Source organism: Hydractinia symbiolongicarpus, chromosome 1 (genome assembly GCF_029227915.1).
Source record: "Hydractinia symbiolongicarpus strain clone_291-10 chromosome 1, HSymV2.1, whole genome shotgun sequence".
Classification (NCBI taxonomy): domain Eukaryota; kingdom Metazoa; phylum Cnidaria; class Hydrozoa; order Anthoathecata; family Hydractiniidae; genus Hydractinia; species Hydractinia symbiolongicarpus.
The window spans coordinates 3566940-3587046 of NC_079875.1; the positions used below are offsets into that span (position 1 = coordinate 3566940).

Genomic DNA, 20107 nt, shown 5'->3' on the forward strand with positions numbered 1-20107 from the left:
TCTGATCATTTTTAACAAAAATGACCAAAATATTTAAATTCAGTGCCGGAATTTAGGGAAACATGCAATTTTTCAAGTTTATACACTAAGTACAACTGCCTCTAATAGCCAAACTTTCGATGTTTTATGAAGAAATGACCACATAAATTAACTGCAGTGAAAATTTTTTACTGTAGTTAAATATGATCAAACTCTTACAATAAATCCTGTTCTAATAATCTTTTGGTATTCAAAATTTCCTATGTTATATATATAATTTTGCTGATATAGCTATCCAAATATGCCACTCATTTTTCTCAAAAGTTCCTTGTTTTCTTTTTCAAAATTAGATAATTTTAACCCGGATCCGTGAATACAGTACAGTGATGAACATTTTACAACAGTGATGAAAACTCTGGGAATTATTATATAGCTAAGGTGCAAAAGTTGATTGTGCACATGATTGCACATCCTAACTTAAAAGCATTTCTTTTTTATCTTCATAAAATCGACGAGTCTTTAAATATGACATCTTAAAGACAAAAGTTTGAGTTAAAAAATGGCTTTTTTGAAAAAAGTAAAATAAATCAAAAACGGGGACGTTGTGGAAAATAATTAAAAACTTGTTTTTACATACATCTATCACAATTCTAAAGGACATCGAATGAAAGTTGGAAACAAAGTAGTTTTGTAAACAACACTTTTTTGAAGGCAGGGCGTGTTTCAAAATTGTCTCTGTACTTTTCAAAAGTTAAAAATTTTAAAATTATTTTTACATTATTTAATAGGTATTTAAAAATGCTTTGTGATGTATGAATGAATAAACTTTAATTAACTATCACTGAAAAAATAGCCATTTAAAAAAACCATGCTCAAAAGGTATGCCTTCACCTTAAAGTCCCCCTGAAAATGAATGTGTAAAAAGTTAAAATTAACCTTAAGAGCAAATAAGTGGTGAAGTCAGTTATTTTTGATTGCATTGATAACTGGAAACCATTTGGGAAAGTTGACCCATTTTCTATAGTCAGGTCAGCCCACCCGTTTCAGAACAGATTGGTTAATGATGTCATCAAAAAAATTAAAACCCCAATATCTTGTACATTTCTTGGTTGGTATTTCAAGCTCTAAAAAGTTTTTTGTGTATTGGTTGGTCATTGCTGACATTATCAAAATTCAAGACAGATCTTTTCAATTCTTTTTGTGCGTTTTTAATGGGTTTATTGACTAGTTATTGTTTGACTAGTTATTGCTGGGGTCATTTAACCTGTCTTAACCTATATAAATAATAATAAACGTTTATTTTAAAGTTAAAGAAGTTTTTAACACAAACAATAAGACCATCTTATTGTTTGTGTTGGAGAAATCTGAATTTTGTGATAACAGATTGTATTTTATATTGTGCACTGTAAAATTAGTTATGGAATTAAATGTATTATAGCTAATATAAAACTGTTTCCTGTTTTAATTTTGGGTTATGTAATTTTTATCTCTATAGATTGAAAAAAAAAAATTATGCCATCTTGTCCAAGAATTGTCTTTCTGATTGATCAGAACCAAAGCAATATTGACAAAACTAAAAGAGTGCTGCAGAATATTCACTTAAGTTGCTTGCGTATTTTGTCTTACTTTTCACATGCGTTTCATGATGCAGATGTGAAAGCCTCAGTTCTTTGGGGATACAAATTCTACAATTCTGGCAAAAGCAATGCTGGTTACAGAAGATATAAACAATACCCCTTTCTTGATTATACTGTTGGCAATTTTAATAAATTTGAGAAAGAATTGTATGAAAACCTCCTAAACTATGAGGAGATACAAGTTAACAAGAAAAAATTACCAAATGGGGAGCAGCTGAAATCTACTTTGACAGACTTATTAACTGATTTTCAATGGGACCGGCCAGAATTGTTTTCACCAGCAAAAAAGACATTATATAATGAACAGAAGTTTGATTTGGATATCATGAATATTGTTTTTTTATTTACTACATGTCCCAACAAGAATACGCAGATTGAAAGTACTTACTTTAATTCGACTTATGATGACGCCAATAGTTTTATCAAATTTTTATTCCCTGGTGTTTTGTACAACAAATTTTTTAAACAATCAAAGTTAACTTTATGTTGGATAGACACTGGTTTTTGTCTACAATCTAAGGTATGTTAAATATATTTTTTATGGGACAATTAAAACAGGAAGGTGCAAGACCAAATGATTTTATACAGTACTGCCTAAAGGTAAATTTACATGTACACCTTTGCAAGAGGTTGCGGTAGTGTCAGCACTTTGAGTAATGTCAGAACTTCCGTTGTTATTGTTGCCTATTGTTAAACACATTAGCTATTATTGCATGTTAAAAAATAGAGTTCATGTCTCGCCCACAAAATAGTTATCTGATGTAAACTTTGACGAAAAACAAAAGAAATCAATATAAGATGCATATAACAGGGCTAAGTTTCCTGTGGTACCTGTGAATAGTTATATTTATAAAAGAAGACTTTCAATTCCTCTAAAATCCTGCATTATAAAACTAAAAGCGCTGAATAAAGCTGTATTGTGTTAACCAATAATCACAAAACACCACTGTGAAGAGCTCAGATATTGCAATTTTGGATCTTGTTAGCAAGGCCTGGAATTTAAGAAAATGATTTATATTAAAATAGACGTGTGTGTTCACTTCATCTGATTGATTATTCCAATCCTTTGATTTAGGTATCTGAGGAATCACATAACATATTAAAGGAAGGGTTAGAATCTGTTCATGGTTGTGTTATTCCTATTGAACACCTGTCAATGTGGTGGCTACACTCAGAAAATGTTGAGAAAAAGAAATCTTTTGCAGATTTTGTTGGTGTTACATCTTTAATGCGTGGTCTTTTGCCAATTTCATCTAAGGAATATAATATTGGTACTCAATATACAAATTGCACATTGTTGTTAAGTGAAGGTATATGTATAAAATTTATTATTTTTAAGGACTTAAAAACGTCAAGGTCATTGGAATAAGACTATCAATCACTATACAATGTGCAATGCACAATTATGCTGCTGTACCATTGTTTTTTTCAGGGTAATCTAATTACCAGGCCAGTACATTGTACGTTTGTTTGTTTATAAGTTACTTGTTCTTTCACCAGCAACAAGTTTGAGCATTATTCTGTGTTCTGTTACGAATTTAAAGAACAAGAAAAATGACATTGTCGTTCAGTATGTTAAAATCAAAGACAGCATTAAACGAAAAGATTTATCTCCTGATATGCTTTCAAGTAAAAAGAAGCCATACTTTTACTTCCTTCAAATGGACAATGGTAAAAAATTTTCCCTTGTTTGTTTTTGTTTATAGCCTACAGTAGAATAAAGTAATTGCATCATTTGTATCTGTAACAATTAACCACCTAGCTAATATTCCTGACATACACTAAGCACCCAAGGAACTGTTTTTTATTTTTGATAAAATATTATGTTCTGAGACATATTATTGCATTGAAGCATATATTTTGACTGCCATTAAATTGTTCTAGAAAGATTTTTCTTTTTAATTGCACATAAGCGTATGTAATTTGGAATGATGTAAACAATAGTTCCAGCTTCCTGAAAAAAGTAAAAAATAATTTTCAAAAAGTATACCACACTGTATCAGAAAAGTTAATGCTTAATAAGAGGTTAAGTGATGAAAAATTAGTAAGCAGCTTACAAGTTTTATTTTGTTTAGATGCACATACTGATGAACTAAACACAATACACCAATCCTTGAAATTAAAAATGGCAATGGTAATTTCATATACCATCAAATTGTTTTCAAAAAATCTTTATATTTTTTTATGCATTATTACCCTGTTTAGAAAATTGAACTTTATGCTTCAACTCATTCTACTATATTACAAGGTGTTATGATACCTTGCACCAAACGCATTGGCACTATTGTGATTGTGAACAATGATAAGATGTTGTGTGAAGACAATGATATCTCAGGTGAGTTGCTATTCAATGCTTGCTTAATAAATCAAATAATTACTAAAAGTATTTTAACAAAATCTATTTATTTTCTTGCTTGTTTCTTTGGTCCTTTTCAGTCGAGTCAAAAACATCGACATTTATTATTATTATTTAAACTATTCTGCTATAACTTTTGTCATGTCATGATATAAAGCAGCAACTTAAACAGTAACTTACAATAAAATCCCGTTTTTCTTCTTCTGCACAAAATGGTTGTGTTCCAACTCTATTTTGGATCCCCTGCAAAGTAAATAATTTCCTGTGGGTTTTTCAACACGGTTAACGACGAAATTGATGTGATGGATTAATGTGAATGAATTAGAAAAGGAATTGTTACCACACTTTTATTTTGTCTTTTGACTAAGTTTATATCAGTCTTACACTAAAATCCCACTTTTCTTTTTCTGCACAAAATGGTTGTGTTGCAACTTTATTTTGGATCCCCTGCAAAGTAAATAATTTCCTGTGGGTTTTTCAACACGGTTAACGACGAAATTTATGCAATGGATTTATTTAAATGAATTAAAAAAAAGAATTGTTACCACATTTTTATTTTGTCTTTTGACTAAGTCTAATCAAAGAAGAAAAAGCCTTGGTGAAGAAAATCACATGCCCAAATTGCTAAACTTTTGCAGGTGTGATAATGGTTAAGACCTGGAAAACAGCATGCTCCCTAGAATGACAAGAATGTATATATCACATCATAGTTTTTAAAGTTCCATCTACCAAAATCTGGATTAGGTAATGAAGACACAATTTGGTTGTATAGTAATGTCTACAAATATTTAGAACCTTGTTAAAATAATGATCATGCTAATTTAAACAAGAAGCCCTTTGACTTAAAACTGGCACAAAAAACCTCTAGAATTTTTTTCAACATTATACATGCAAATTTTACAGTAGCAATGTGCAGCAAAGGATCCCAAGATTTTGTGTTGCTGTTTTCAACAAAAAGATCTTAAATTTCTAGTCCATGAGCTCTTTATTAGCAGATCAGAGTTGTTATTAAAATATTACATTGCAGTTCTGGACATTTTGCTTCACACAACTAGAGCAAATATGTAGGTACAATCACATCAGAGGACGTTCATAGTCTACTTAAGCAAAACAGTCCTGACTGTGTGAAAAACATATGCAGGAAAGCATAAAAGGGGAGTTTGGAATTACATGTTTTGTGATATTATAATTTTTGTTCTGAATTCATTGACTCGGTTTCTTTCGGCCAACAGGTAAAACGGAAACAGGTAAAACGGAAAAAAATTGACTTCATAAATAATTATATTTCTTTTTTTTAGAGGACAACAATGTTTCTGTTGAAATTAGCAAAGTTGTGACACAGCAAGAATATGGCACCTCTTTAGCAAATATATCCGACTCTTGGTTTTTCTATAATCCAAATTTAGGATTTTCATCACCACTGAAGAATACAATAAGGTTAGTTTCCATCTACTTAGTGGTTCTATGAAATTATCACATTCTTTTTCTACTCTTGTTAAAATACTGGTTTTAGTAGGGTTGAATTAAACCTGTTTTGTATTCTAAATTTGAATATTACAAATAAAATCTGGCTCCTCAGTTTTCTATTGCATTACAGAATGTGTAGCAATCTAAAAGGCTCAAATACCTAACAAAGTATTCCTCCTTCAAATACCGTACCAGTTTATTTTTCTTTTTGTTCCCTTCACAAGGTATTGAGACAAGGTGCCTAATTTTAAAATTAGTATCCTTAAATAATTTCTATGCTATTTAATGATAGGTTGGACATTTTAAACTTGTCAATGTTTAAAACGGACTTAGAATTTAACATTTTAGGTTAGGTTATTTCAGGTCATTGTATGTTATAGCCAACTTCAGTATGACCATCTTTCAAGATATTCCAGGTCTTTATGGGCTTTTGACATGTATTGTTCTATAATTATGGCATTTTATAGTGTTATTAGCTTACAGTGGCCGGTTTAGGGTATGTCAAACTAGTCGGGTGGACAGTAATTTTTGCGCTAAAAGCCTTATTGTTAAAATTTCAAAACAGTGTGCTTTCTTCAATTGTGTTGGGGTTGAATTTCTATAGATATAAATAAACACATACATATATTATATAAATCGAGGCACAAAATTTAATTATTTACCCTAATTCACTATGAAAATAGACACAGGGGGTTGAAAATACAAATATAGGTTACATGTGACAAAGCATAATAAAATCCTCTGTAGGTACAGCGAGTTACGTCGAGTATTAAAAGGTAGTGCCGTGTGAAAAACCCTTAAAAACAAAAAACAAACAGTGCTTTACTTCTTTGTACAATAATTTTTAATTAGCAAAAATAAATTAATAAACAACATCTTTACTTTTAAAGATCTATTATTAAAGTCATGAAACAGCAAAGAATAAGAATTTTAAAAAATTGTTCAATTGTTCAAATACTCCCTGATAAGTTAATTATGACTGACTTGTGAAGAGATTTCCATGCTAAACGACTGGAGAAAAATATGCATGATGTTTTTTTTATTAAAACTTTGTCAGTCGGAGAAGGAATTCAAAGGTGATCAGTAATGTGAACTTCATTTCTCTTCATTTTCAAGATATTCACATTTAAGGATTTTTGCATTTGATTATTCTGCATAAATTATGATGTCATGTTGGCCTGCAGAAATTGTTGATATTTTCTATTGTCATAATTGCTGACCTAAACTTTATCAATACGTTGTTACAGAAATTGAAAAACATTAAAAAAATCCTCAAAATGGTGCTACTTTACTCATACCAGGTCCTTTATATTTTTGTTAACTACTCCATAACTTTAGTTGTTGTTTGTTAAATGACTTTTCAACATTCAATAATTACGTAACACCCAAAAATGCCCACTTTTTACCGTATTTTCACTGTATTGATATATATTGATAACAATGTAAAGTTTTTGTTCTAGAAAAATACACAGCTCTGGTATTAAACATGTTGAAGAGAATGAAGAAAACTCAAGAGATATAGTCAAATTCTTCAAAGAAAAGTTTGCAAAAGAAAAAGTTGAAAAAGAGCTTAATGCAAAAACAAAAAGTAAAATACGAACAAGAAAATCAAATCAAATGAAAGGTATGAGTTGGGCTCACTGGCGATTAATGGAGTATAAGAAGAAAATTGCTGACAAAGTACAAAAATGGGAAAACATCACCACTGCTGTTGTAAAAGAGAACAAAGATGAAGTGATAAAAGAAACAACCACAAAAGAAATCGTCATTCCAGGCAAGTAACCATAATAATATGGTTTTATTTAACTTCACAGAAAGGTGTACATTCAGCATTATTTTGAGAAGTATTTCTCTCAATAATAACCAGTATGATTAGACTGGAAGATTTTAATTGAGATTGCGAATAATTAACAGCTTTGTGTAGACAGTGAAAGGAAACATGTTTGATTATTTTGATATCCCACATGTAATAATAAGATATAAGTTGAAATAACCGTATAATTTTTTTTGCAATAATTCTAAAAACTCTATGATTGTTATTGTTTATCCATAACAACTAAGCTGATCTAAACTTTTGTAAAAGTAATTTGTGTGTTCTGAATCTAACGCAATGCATAATTCAAATGTACTTTTCAGCCCCTACTTGTCTTGTTAACAATTTTTCTCTTGCTACATTTTTTACTATGGGAATAAATGACAATATTATCCCCTTAATAACTTTGATTCAATGGTATGAAATATGCTAACTGTTTACATGTTCTAGCAAGTTATTTTTTAAAATGCAGTTTTTGAAAATTTTGTGGTTAGTGAAATTAGTTAGCCAAGTTATTGAACCATACCGCGGGCTCAAGAAAACATCTTTTATGCAACATCAATAATAAAAAAACACCTTTAAAATATGTTTTTACTGTGTTTGTGCCAAAAAAACAACAGCTATACAGAAGAAATTTAAAAACATACATGTTTGTTTTTTATAAATATACTACCCAATACATTTATCTTTTTACTTTTTAGAATTTTCTTCAGATGAAGAATTGAAAACACATGCAGTGAGTTCTTATGAAGACCTTGTACAAAAGGTTTGATTATTGTCACTCTTTATTTTGGCACTATATATATATACTATAAATCAATCGCCAAGTATAATTTAGTTAAATAACAATAATGACTTACTTTGATTGTCTCACTTGATTACTCAGCGGTATCACAAACACAACCAGCAGGAACACAACAACACAACTTGATCTGTAACACAACAACACAACTGGATATCAACACAACTGCACAACCAATTGAGGCCCCACCTGAAATAAAAAATTTTACGAAAACCTCATGGGCTCTCCCAATTTTCTATCGCAACATATATGGGAATATCAGGAAGCAGAAAATCAATAAAAAATAAAATTTCATAAATTTTCTCATCAATGTAACAGATTATGTCAATTGTTTATCAATAAAATGTCTGCATACAAATTATTTTTGTTTATTCTTATTTGTAGCAAAATGGTATACCACCATAGTTACATATAAACATGTTTTTTGTTATATTTATCAGCAACATGTATTTAAGAAAAATGTGACAAATGTTCTCCATGAATTATTATCATATGAAAACAATAATTTAACCATATTGACTTGTATAACATCTGATAAATCGTTTTCAGTGGGCGAAAAACTGTTAGCCATACTCTACTTTATGACAGAAAAATATTTTACTGTAGCTATTTTGTAAACAGACTGAATACAGATTGTGTGCAAGATTATGATTAATAGTTTTTTTCGCTTAAAAAAATAATCGTGAATTGTTTGTGTTTGGAAGTATCTCAATATCCCAAATTTGTAAAAATAGCTTTTAAATCACATTTTTTGCCGCTTTCACACAATAACCAGTAACTGTGTGACCACTGACTGTAGTTACAATCTCTGTGAATGTTGTTTCTTGCATCCACTGTACTGGAACTATACTTTATTTAGTCATATATATCTCACAGAGAAATTGAATTGTTGATAAAGACTGTTTCTCAACACTTTAATGGCGTGGCTTCGACTAAGGTAAATTTTTTAGTAAATTTGTGCATAACCAATAAAAAATCAAGTCTGTTTCTTCAGTGTGATACAAACTCTTTTTTTGATGGTCATGTCATGAAAATTGCATAGAAAAAACACAGGCTTTCTAAACTTCGTATATACCGAGCTTTGTTAAGATTACAGTGGACTTGTTTGTAGTTGTCAAGTATTACAAACATTAAAACTGTTCTGCCATTACATCTAAGATTCATAATACGTATAAGTTATCGTGTTACTTTAAGCTGATTTGGTCTACGTTATTATAAGTTTATGTCCAAGTGTTTTTGTGGTATTGAAATGTTGTTCCATTTAGAATACTGTGATGACTTTTTTAAAAGACATTGTCGTCTATTCTTCAAATGATATTCGAGAGAAATATTCGAACAACAACAAAGACAAACTTGTTCAAGAGTAAGTATTCTCATTTTCAGTGACCTAGTGATTACAGGGTTGGTTTAGTAATCACAACGCCGCTGATTGGTAAGTCCAGAGCTCGACCATGCTTAGCAGGTACGATTAACAGAGCTATAAGTCCTCCCATATCCAGTTGCAAGACTTAAAGCAATGTAAAGCAATATTGTCTAACTTATAATGTGAACTCGCAAACATTAATTATTCGTTTTATATGTAGGTACCTGCTACAGATACACATTCTTCTGGAATTTGTTGCTATGCATCAAGAAGAAAATGAAGACAAAGCGGAACTGACGAAACTCGTAAGTGATATAGCTGGTAATGTAAATCTATTCCCCTATGTTTCCTAATTCTGAGTTAAATGAGACTGTCTGAAGCAAGCTGATTTGATTATATCTAAAGTATCGAATGTAAAGCCTGAAAAAATAATCAGGGCTAAGCAAGACAACGTTGTGACAATCACTAGTAGTCTCTATAATAGTAGTTAAGGTGCATATTTTGTGTGGACAGGAAAGAAAAATGACAGTATACGAAGCAGTTTTTGAACATGCTTTTTAATGTTTAGATTGCTTCCTTTCTGCGTTGTGTATCGTTTGAAGAAAACACGTTCTTCTTAAGAAATCATTTAAAGACAGTAATCTTGCCAAAGTATGTTACTTCTTGTGAAGCCAACTTAGTCACGCTGATATTTGACAACGTGGCATAGACCGCAGATATCGCTAGGTGCTTTAATGTCACCAATAATATATAAGACATAATGCGGGATAGGGTAAAGTAAAAAGACAATGAGTAAAATGAAGTGGTTTATATAGTCATTCAGCTTCTTTGCGTTTATTCAAGTTCCACTTGAATACAGGCATGATATTTTTTATCTATAGAAAGGCTTTCTTTATGCACTGTAATTATACCATTTACTGCATTTACTGAGAATAAAAAGCACACTACCTTTTTCAACAGTTTAAGACACTCATCAACTCTACCACCCGTTCCTACTCGACTCTTCGATTTGTTATGCTTTCTTCATTTTTTCAAATAAGCACACCCTTTAAACCTTGCAGAAATTTATATCGTACTCAAAAATTGTTGCAGCTACATTTTATTTCAGTTTTATTGATCGTATACCAAACTTGTTGCGCGATCTCTACGATGAAATGATGTTGGAAGTTCCAAACGAATTGAGAGGTGAGGAGGAGGTTGACAGTGAAGATGGTACCTCACCTATAAAACCTGTCCAACTTCCCAGTTCAGTATCATACTACAGCTCGGATTCCTCCGTCGCCTCTTCTATGCAAAGGTATTTTGTATTGATATTTCATATAGCCTTTGCTACCATATTAAACGGGGGATCATGTCTGAACATAAACGATATGCTTTAAGGGTTTATGAATCACAGGAACGCTAAGGTTATTGTATGGTAGAAGCATTTCAGATTACCTTAAATACTAGATTAAGCCCCTGGGGTTTTTATGTCATAAATGATTTAGAGAGTGGGGCCTATTGAAAGAGAGGCTTGTTTGAAAGAGGTTGATGTAAGACTATCATTTAGATAAATGTTTAATGTCACAAAACATACTGAAATTACTTAGAATATTATAAAAAAAAATCAAAAAAAATTAAATGTCTGGGAAAAAGTTTTTTTTCAAACGTTTTTTCTTGCAATAGCTATGGGTAAGTTACTGGCTTAAAATATATAAGCGTTACAATAGAATGTGTTTTCCTGTAAAACAAGCGTTGTGCTGCTCAGGGTAAACCCATGTGGATTATTTGATGTTTAGGACTGATTTGTCAGAAATTATTTTTAGGGTGGGGTTTAGTTAAAGAGAGGTTTAACCGAGTATTTACAAAATGGTAAATTGCAACATTGTTATTTGTACGGTGTCCGACAACTTATTCGAGTGTTTAAATAAAACAAACGTAGTCATTGAATTCTTGAGACACCTGACTACCTTTTTGTATGCTTCAGATTTGACGTGTTTTAGCTAAAAATAGGTAACAAAACCTCATTGCGGACTTTTGCTGGGATAAAAAAATTGCACCCTAAATGTAAAAACTTTTGACACACGTTGTTCACGAGCCTACCAATCTCTGCAAACTATTTTTTTGCTATTAAAATTGTTCTGCGTTAAATTTTATTGTGCATTGTTTTAGTGAAAGAAAACCATTGAAAAGACATCCAAGTATCGTTGGTGATAACTCCAATAAAAAATTGATCAGTGTGCAAATGAAGAAGAAAAGTAATAACAAAAAGAAGAAGAAGGTGAAGAAAGAAAGAAAAGTTGTTGAGAACAGTAAGTTTTTGTAGCGTCACGCTGTAGACTTAACATAAAGCACCTTAAAAAATATATAATTACCCTTAGTCGTCAAATCGTTTGTTTTAAAAAGCGCTAAATTTCCATGAGTTTTTCATAATTACACCTGGTTTTGACTAGCTGTTCCAACATTGATGGAATTTAATGCAGTTTAATTCTGTTATGTAGGTGTTTTAATGGTGAGGGTTGAGAAACTTTGGCTTTTGGACGGTATTTTGACCTTTGTTTGACGTAAATACACGTTTGTTTGACGTAAATACACGTTTGTTTGTTTGACGTAAATACACGTTTGTTTGTTTGACGTAAATACACGTTTGTTTGACGTAAATACACGTTTGTTTGACGTAAATACACGTTTGTTTAACGTAAATACACGTTTGTTTGACGTAAATACACGTTTGTTTGACGTAAATACACGTTTGTTTGACGTAAATATGCGTTTGTTTGACGTAAATACACGTTTGTTTGACGTAAATACACGTTTGTTTGACGTAAATACACGTTTGTTTGACGTAAATACACGTTTGTTTGACGTAAATACACGTTTGTTTGACGTAAATACACGAGTCTAAGCGTTGTAATTCACGAGACTTATTTCTCAAGTCTGGTTTCTGAATGGAAAAACTTAATACATGTTTCTTCTACGTGCTAAGTGACGCAAAGTAACTAACAATATAATCTTCGTTTTGTGAAAACAATTTTTAGCGTTATTAAGAGCTAGTTAACGCTTGTTAGCACAATACATGCGAGGTCACTGATGCTTGCGTACTTACTTAGCGTTTATCTTGCGTTGACGTAACACGCTGTTCTAGAATTTACACTTAATAATAATAATAATAATAATAATAATAATAATAATAATAGTAATAATAATAATAATAATAATAATAAAGGTTATATTTTAGCTCCATAATTGTACAAAATGGCTTCTTCTTTTGAAATAATATATGATATTCGTATGTGTATTAAGGTTAATATAAAAAACAAAAAAACAAAAACCAGTTCATAATATGTTTCACAAAAGTATTAGAAAGAGAACTATAGAAGAGATCAAGTAGTAGTAAGATGGATAATTATGTGAAACATACTAGCTATATGTTCTAAAACGAGTTGTTGTAAATGCAAAGCAAAAACAAAACTGGCGGATTAGGAATGATAAAATATAGAGAAAATAGTGACTTAGAAAAAAGAGAGATTGTGATAAAGTAGGTAGTCGAAAATCTTATTGATTGTGCAGATCTTATAAAATATAGTCATATAAATCACTAACATATTTAAACTACAATTCATGTTTTTTACAGTTTGCATTAAAAACCAGTAAGTACTAAAACAGTAGGCTAAGAGGTAAAGTTGGACTGGGTTTTAATGCATACTGTGAATGAAGAATGCCAATTGTTTTCGCTTGCGAACCCTGGGGGACTCAGCCCCACGCTCCGCAACACTTTCTATCACTTCTAGGTTTTATGCACCTTTACCATTCTTTGCGCAAAATAAGATGGCTAAGATTAGTTGCTTTGGAGCTGAATAAAACTCTTATGTTAGTGTGCCTGTTTTAAACTATTTCTGAGAAACCTAACACAAGTTAGAAAATAGATGTGGAAGATGAGAGTTGTGTAAAATGTTGAGTTTAAATGTAAAAATTTGTAGTTTTGCTACATTTGTGTGATAGGCAAAAAAAGGTTTGAAATGCAGACACAAGTTGTGTGAGGTGTTTTTCCCTTTTAAATGTATCTAGTATACATCTAGCGAGTGTTTAAATAATATGAATCACAAATCGAAGTTTGCAATGATTTTTTTCCTTAAATTCTGTGCTGTAGATAACCCACTCACTCTTTGACGTCATTATTAACTTTCCAAAATCCAGATAGGTTTCTTGCTACAGACTATTTGCATTTAAAAATCTATATCTATATCTAGACGTGAGTGAAGAGAAAGTGGTTCGCAGTCTATTTGATGAAGGTTTCTCTCTACCTGCAGTACCAGTAACACCCACTTACAAACGAAGACATTCAGAATCGAGTATGTTAGCGATAATTTATTTAGTATATACTTCTATTTCGTATTTTTAAACACATAAAATGTATATTTACTAATGCCTCCTCCTCGCGAACTAAAGAGAATCTGTCATCTTTGTTGCGCAGTGTAAACCATGCTATATGTTTAGCCATACGAACTAAAGTTCCAAACACACCAGAAGGTAAACAAATCAATGATATGATGTGGAAAAAGCAGGATAGAGAAAGGTAAGTCTTGTCAAACTCTTGTTCTATTCATTTTATGCCGCCGGACTATTTTGTGGTTATTTGTCTGTTTTTCAGCATGTTATAAAAGAACGCTCGGGTAAACAGAGTGATAATTTGAGAATCATACGTTAAGGGCTGCTCATAAAATTTATAAATTTAGAGCTTTAGTTGTGTGTATCAATTGTGTTCTTTAATCTATTTTTCGTGTTCCTGTTATTCTTTTATGAAAACGAGTTTTGGTGTTGCTACCTATTAACACCAAAATCTTGTATGGGAACAAATTTTTCACGGGTACTAAATTTCGCGGATTTTGCGGTTTTTTGTTAATATCCTGAAATTAATTCCTGCAACATTTTGCAAAGCTAAATGGCCGCAAAATCTCACAAGATCGTAAGATTCCTTTCTTTACTGTTATTATTATCATTTTATTTTTGTTTTTATTTAAATATTATATAAAGACAAAAATCAGTACACACGACCGAACATGCTACGAAAAATTTATATATGGTTCCACATACTGCAATCTTTTACTCAGTAAAAATCAAGAGTTGCCATCTGCGAAAATTAGTTCTCACAATAAATTAGCAACATTTCTTAGCAGCGTAACATTCCTGCAAAAATTAACTAAATTTCATCCACAAAATAAAAATGGCTGCGAAAAAATTTCTCAGTTGGTTCTGTGTACTTTTTAGACGGCATTCCAACATCGACAAAAAGATGAAGCCAATCGAAGAATCGCCACTTAAAGAACTGCAGTGTAAGTAGCAAATTGTCATATTTCAGCATGTGTAGATGCTGATTCGTCATGGCTGTAAGTAGCAAATTGTGATATTTCAGCATGTGTAGGTGCTGATTCGTCATGGCGTATTCGTGTGTTAAGATGTAGAGTTGTGGGTTTATCTCTTAAGCCCGCCGATTGAATCTAGCTCGCTGTCAGCAATTTGTTAGCGACGCACAAAATAGTTTTACTTTATATGAGTTCAACGTGTATTCACAGTAGATGAGTTTTTGACGTTTTATGTCATGTGACGTGTCACGTGTTAAAATACACGAAGGTTGGGTTCTTGTCGAGACATGCTTTTTTAAGTAAGCCTTTGGTATTCAATTATTCGGTTAAGTATAGGTTGATGTGTTGTCTACATTTGCTTTTACCCGATTATTGATGTGAAGTACCTTAATGTTTAACCCTATTCGGACCAGATGGGGCTGAAATTTGGCGACTTTCCACTATTTTTAATCAACTTCTACAGAGCCAAAAAAATTGTGGTGTGACGTTACGTGTGTTGCCGGAAAAAATGTTAGACAAATTATCTTTCTCTCAAATATTCTTATAACAGTTCCAGAGTCAAGCCTTTTTTATGCGTTTATTAACTAAGTTACTCTATGTTCCACCGTTTTAGCTTTTTTCAGGGTAGGACTATATGATGACGTCATCTTCAAATAAATGACGTCATTAATTTTTTTATCTCAATTGTTCTCCAACATGCTAACAAATATTCGTGTCCAGGGGCTTTTTTCGTCACATTTAGAAGAAGGGACTTTTTTACCCCCATAAAGCCCAGACTAGGGTTAAACCGATAACGATCAATGAGTATAAACATATTTCTTAAGAACTGGCAGAACTGTGTCGAATGACGAGAAAACCACATAATCGTGTCCTTGGCACCACGTAAAGTATCGGATCTCGCTTTTCTCACATGCCCTTTCTGTGTACTTTTTCTCTCTTTAGCACCGTGTAAGAAGCAGCGTTCGCTCTTTCATCGTTCGAAATCGTTTGGTTGCCACACATCACCACGACGGTTTTATGCAATCAAACGGCATCTGACAATGACGACAAACAACCATGACAAGTCCGAAAGTGGATCCGATAATCTTTGGAAATTTCATGGAGACGAGGTTAAATCGGAACCAAAAAGTGACGTAAGCACAACACCTATTGAAAGAAAGTTAAAAAGAAGAAATACTCTCTTATCAAATTTTACTGATGATCTAAAGTCGCCTGAAAATAAACGGATTTTGAACGAGAAGAAAGATTCTGGATTCGAGGCTTTGGAATTTGTAAACGAGACAACCACGTGTCCGCGTAGAGGTATATTCTGCGCGCGCAACTCGTCTGAGACGAGCGGAACTAACACGCTTTCTTTCGAGTCGACGGAATGTGTGACCCGACAACATACGTTGAAGCGTCCTCTCAGTCCGGACAAGCGATTGACGAAAAGAATCCGGTTAGACGAAAACGACAAGGACGAAGATTTGTTGAGTTTGGATGACAAAACTCTATCATGCCATCTCAATGTACCAAACCGTTCACTTTTTGTTTCTGAGACAACCTCTGATTGGTTAACGGAGATTGAAAAGGAACAAAAAGCTAATACGCCGAAGAGTTTAACATTTCGCGATGCTTTCCTAGAATTATCTAGAACTCCTGCGTCTTGCTCAAAAAACTCGCCAACAATCGTAAAAGCTCTAGAACAAGCAATAACTGTATCGCCCTGTCTATCAGCTAGCAGCCTGGAATGCTTAGAAAACGCGCCGATACTTTCGCCTGTTGAGACGAAACAAACTTTTCGCCGACGAAGAATGTTGGCTCCGGAATACGAAACACAGTAGGACACACGTAACCATAATAAGGAGAAAATTTTACTATATTACGCCTGTTTACGCCGGCATTTTACTTGCTTTATTTTTAAAATAGAACGGTCAAACTTTCCCAAACAAACACCTTAAAAGCTGATCTTTTGTACGCCACTTTGCGAACTTGAACGCCCTCCAGTGTGCGTTAAAATGAATAACATCGATCGTAGCCAACTATTCTCGCATTTGGTAACCTAATATATAGCAAGATTAACAAAGTTTTATCGAAGATGAAAAATAATACAATATATTTGCTTTTGTTTTTGCTGTGCTGACGTATAGTGGTGCAGCACGCCTGATGGTGTTCGAAGTAAATTGTCCACCGTCCCAAAGTTGAGGTATCCCTGTTTTGCTACCTCTTAAAATAAGCTAGATTGACAAAAAAAATCAAAACCAAATGTTTTGGTATCCTTTTAGTTAAAACTTCCGGGACATGAAAATTTTCACAATGTATTTATACGCAAATATGTTTTTATTTGAATTTTTGCGCCTGTAAAAGGCAACATAATCCGATGGAACTGCAGTGAAAGATAATCATAAAATAACCATAAATGTTTGATATATAAAAAATTTTTTGTCCTACAAAAGAAATTGCAGAATAAATAAATAAGAAATAAGATCTAATAAACATTTACCTTCCGCAAAATACATCGCCAAAATATACAAAATCAACATGAAAACGAGGTTAGTTTGGAGAGACAATTCTATCAATCAAACATTTTCAAAATTTTTGCAGGTTCTAAATTATTTTGGCAAAAAAATTAACTTTTGAAGCTTTTTACTTTTTTTAAATTCTTTATAGAATGTTTTTTTGACACTTAAAGAAAATTATAAGAATATAATCCTGTTTGCCTGTTACGAAAACAGACACCACACTCTGTGTTGTTATAAGAGATTCATCCATCCATAGATTTGATTCATAGTACTTCTCACAATAGATATTGCGGTTTACGAAGTATTAGTGAAATCAAGCACGCTGTGTAAGATGAAGATGATCACAATGAATTGATATTAAGAATGAATAGAATAATTTTTAGTGACCATCAGAAAAGAAACAAAACAAGATGATGTAATCGAAATAGTTTTTCAACGAAACAAGCCTCTTGATCAATATCAAAGAAAGTAGGATTTTTCTCAAGCCGTTTATATCATAACTCGATATGACGTTTTATACTCTAATGCTAATATTGTTTGGAGCCGTGCAGAAATGCTTTGCACAAGCATGCAGCAGAGAAAGGATGATTATTCTTTCCCAATTTTACCAAAGTATGCTATAACTCCCCCCCCCCCCCTTTCCAATGCAATATGTAGAGAATTGTATTGGGCGATGTCGAGAGACAGAAGCATATAAATCTTGTGGTTTTACAAAACAGGATGTCATTACTTTCTGTCACCTGCTTCGTACAGATCGTTATAAATTGCCACAACCCACACCTCACAATCCAACTATAATCTCGTATTACGAAGCCAAATCATGCAACCAGTATGATAAAGATCTTGTGAAGTATTCAGTTCCACATGCTAAAGATTGTAAGGATGTGTATAAGAGAGGATTTACCGAAACTGGTGTGTATAAAGTAGGTGAATTCTACAAATATTGTGAAATGAACTATCTTGGTGGTGGATGGACAGTCGTAGAGAAGCGCTTTAACGGCGCCGTTAACTTTACCAGAACTTGGAACGCCTACAGAGAAGGGTTTGGTAACTTGAGAAACGAGTTTTGGTTAGGAAATGAGTACTTACATCTACTTACTAAAGATACGGAAAACGAAGTATTGTTTATCTTGAAGAAATTCAACGATGTTACAGAATACATGGCGTTGTATGATGGTTTTAGTGTAGATGATGAATCAACTAGATACAAATTGACGACCGGAACATACACAGAGGATGGAATCGCATCTCCTGCTGGAGACAGCTTCTCCTACCATGATGGTGAAGATTTTAACACTTTTGACAGCGACAATGCACTTTTATGTGCACAAAGATTTAGCGCTTGGTGGACGAAAGCCTGTCATTTTACCTCGTTAAATGGGGTATACTCAACTAACGGATCGTGCCAAAGTGGAAAGTGCATTCACTTGCATCCTTTTTTACCACATGGAAAGTCTCTTGAAGAAGCAACCATGATGGTACGGAAGAAAAATTAAATAATCAAGAGTAAATATTTGCCTTAAGCCAGATTTCCACTTAAAAAAGATACGCGTATCGTAGCGATATCAGTTGATGTGATTAAACCAATAATATATTGGTCGAATTGTTTATTACTAAAGTACTTGTCAAGAATGTTTTATCTCTGACAAATTATACTTAGTACTTAAATTCGCACCATGTAAATTGTGTGCTATTTTTGCGAATTGTTGGTCCGATTGTTTAAATTGGGCATTGTTTACATAAAAGAGTATAATTAGAATGTGAAATAATTTTTAACTACTTTAGGGGGTTTAATTTCACAAATTTTATAATTTTTTGTTAGTTCCTGCGAAATTATTTTGTGAGTTTTTTCTTAGCTCCACGAAAATTATTAAAAATTGCATAATTAAGACCTGAATTTTAACTTACGCGTTCTTTAGGGAACGTCTGAACGTCTTCTTCATTAAAAGGTCCTAAAAACAGTATAAGTTGTAAAAATGCATTCAATACACCTTTCCCGAGACCATGAGTCATACTTTTTTTTAAAACTCGTAAAATATGAATACCATATTTGAATTCAGCATGTTTTGTTTAATTTATGTGTAAAAGTTTAACTTTATACGCCAACAGAAAGTACTATTTTGAGGAGATATATATCACAGTTAAAGTCTTCTTAATGGTCAAGTTACCATGTCCCGCCTCGTTTTCAAAAAGAGGTTGCACATGCCACAAATCTTTAAATTAGAATAGCAGGTTGTTTACTTGCTGCATAGTTTTGAAATTTTCTTTGTTTATGACATTTTTGATAAGGAATTCAAATCTGTTGTCCGTTTTTCATCAGAAAAAGTTGCAGCACATCAAAAGAATAAGTCTCGGGAAAGGTGTATTTCTTTTTTTGAGAAGCAAAATATTAGGACTTGTTACTTTCGGCTTCGTGCTACTAAGAATGATATTTTTATACTGTATAATTTCTTAATTATAAGATTCCAACAATTTTATTAAAATCTAGCACACTCTCGATTAGACATAGAGGACCATACCTTTGGAATACTTTTTTATCTAATGCAATTAAACCACACAAAACCCTTAAGTTTTTTACGAGGAGTGTAAAAAAAATTCATTAACGACGGAACTTATAGACATTTGTAAATATTTTAGATACACACTCTCAAAGACCTTTGTAGATTATACTAATCATTTTTTAATATATATAATTATAATAGTTTGATATTTATTTCAACTCTTATCTTTTTTGCTTAAAAAGCGGGGCTTGGTGATAAGGCAACTTGTGCCTTCTTTTTGCTCCAGCCATTTAAAGAAGTCCTGTAACATTTATATGACGGTAAAATATATACCTATCATGCTGTA

The 20107-nt window shown here is 32.3% G+C and overlaps 2 protein-coding genes across 2 annotated transcripts; both read left to right on the forward strand.

The window, feature by feature from the left end:
* Window positions 1–1454: 1454 nt before the first annotated feature.
* LOC130630678 (uncharacterized) lies at window positions 1455–16701 on the forward strand. Its single transcript, XM_057444262.1, has 18 exons — window positions 1455–2136; window positions 2692–2926; window positions 3117–3287; window positions 3692–3750; window positions 3822–3951; window positions 5271–5409; window positions 6900–7213; window positions 7954–8018; window positions 8914–8991; window positions 9320–9417; window positions 9638–9722; window positions 9986–10068; window positions 10526–10714; window positions 11569–11708; window positions 13647–13748; window positions 13894–13972; window positions 14665–14729; window positions 15702–16701. Exons 1-18 carry the CDS (start codon window positions 1492–1494, stop codon window positions 16580–16582), a joined length of 3558 nt encoding a protein of 1185 aa, XP_057300245.1. The 5' UTR covers window positions 1455–1491; the 3' UTR covers window positions 16583–16701.
* Window positions 16702–17305: 604 nt separating this feature from the next.
* LOC130630690 (microfibril-associated glycoprotein 4-like) lies at window positions 17306–20107 on the forward strand. Its single transcript, XM_057444270.1, has one exon. The coding sequence runs from the start codon at window positions 17905–17907 to the stop codon at window positions 18754–18756; it is 852 nt and encodes a 283-aa protein (XP_057300253.1). The 5' UTR covers window positions 17306–17904; the 3' UTR covers window positions 18757–20107.

What these genes read in the sequence shown, in the direction of transcription:
- LOC130630678 (XM_057444262.1), top strand. Translation starts at nt 1,492, where the DNA reads ATGCCATCTTGTCCAAGAATTGTCTTTCTGATTGATCAGAACCAAAGC. An exon ending in ATGGCGTGGCTTCGACTAAG is followed by an intron (nt 8,992 to 9,319) that starts GTAAATTTTTTA and finishes TGTTCCATTTAG; the next exon opens with AATACTGTGATGACTTTTTT. An exon ending in ACGAAGACATTCAGAATCGA is followed by an intron (nt 13,749 to 13,893) that starts GTATGTTAGCGA and finishes CTATATGTTTAG; the next exon opens with CCATACGAACTAAAGTTCCA.
- LOC130630690 (XM_057444270.1), top strand. Translation starts at nt 17,905, where the DNA reads ATGCAATATGTAGAGAATTGTATTGGGCGATGTCGAGAGACAGAAGCA.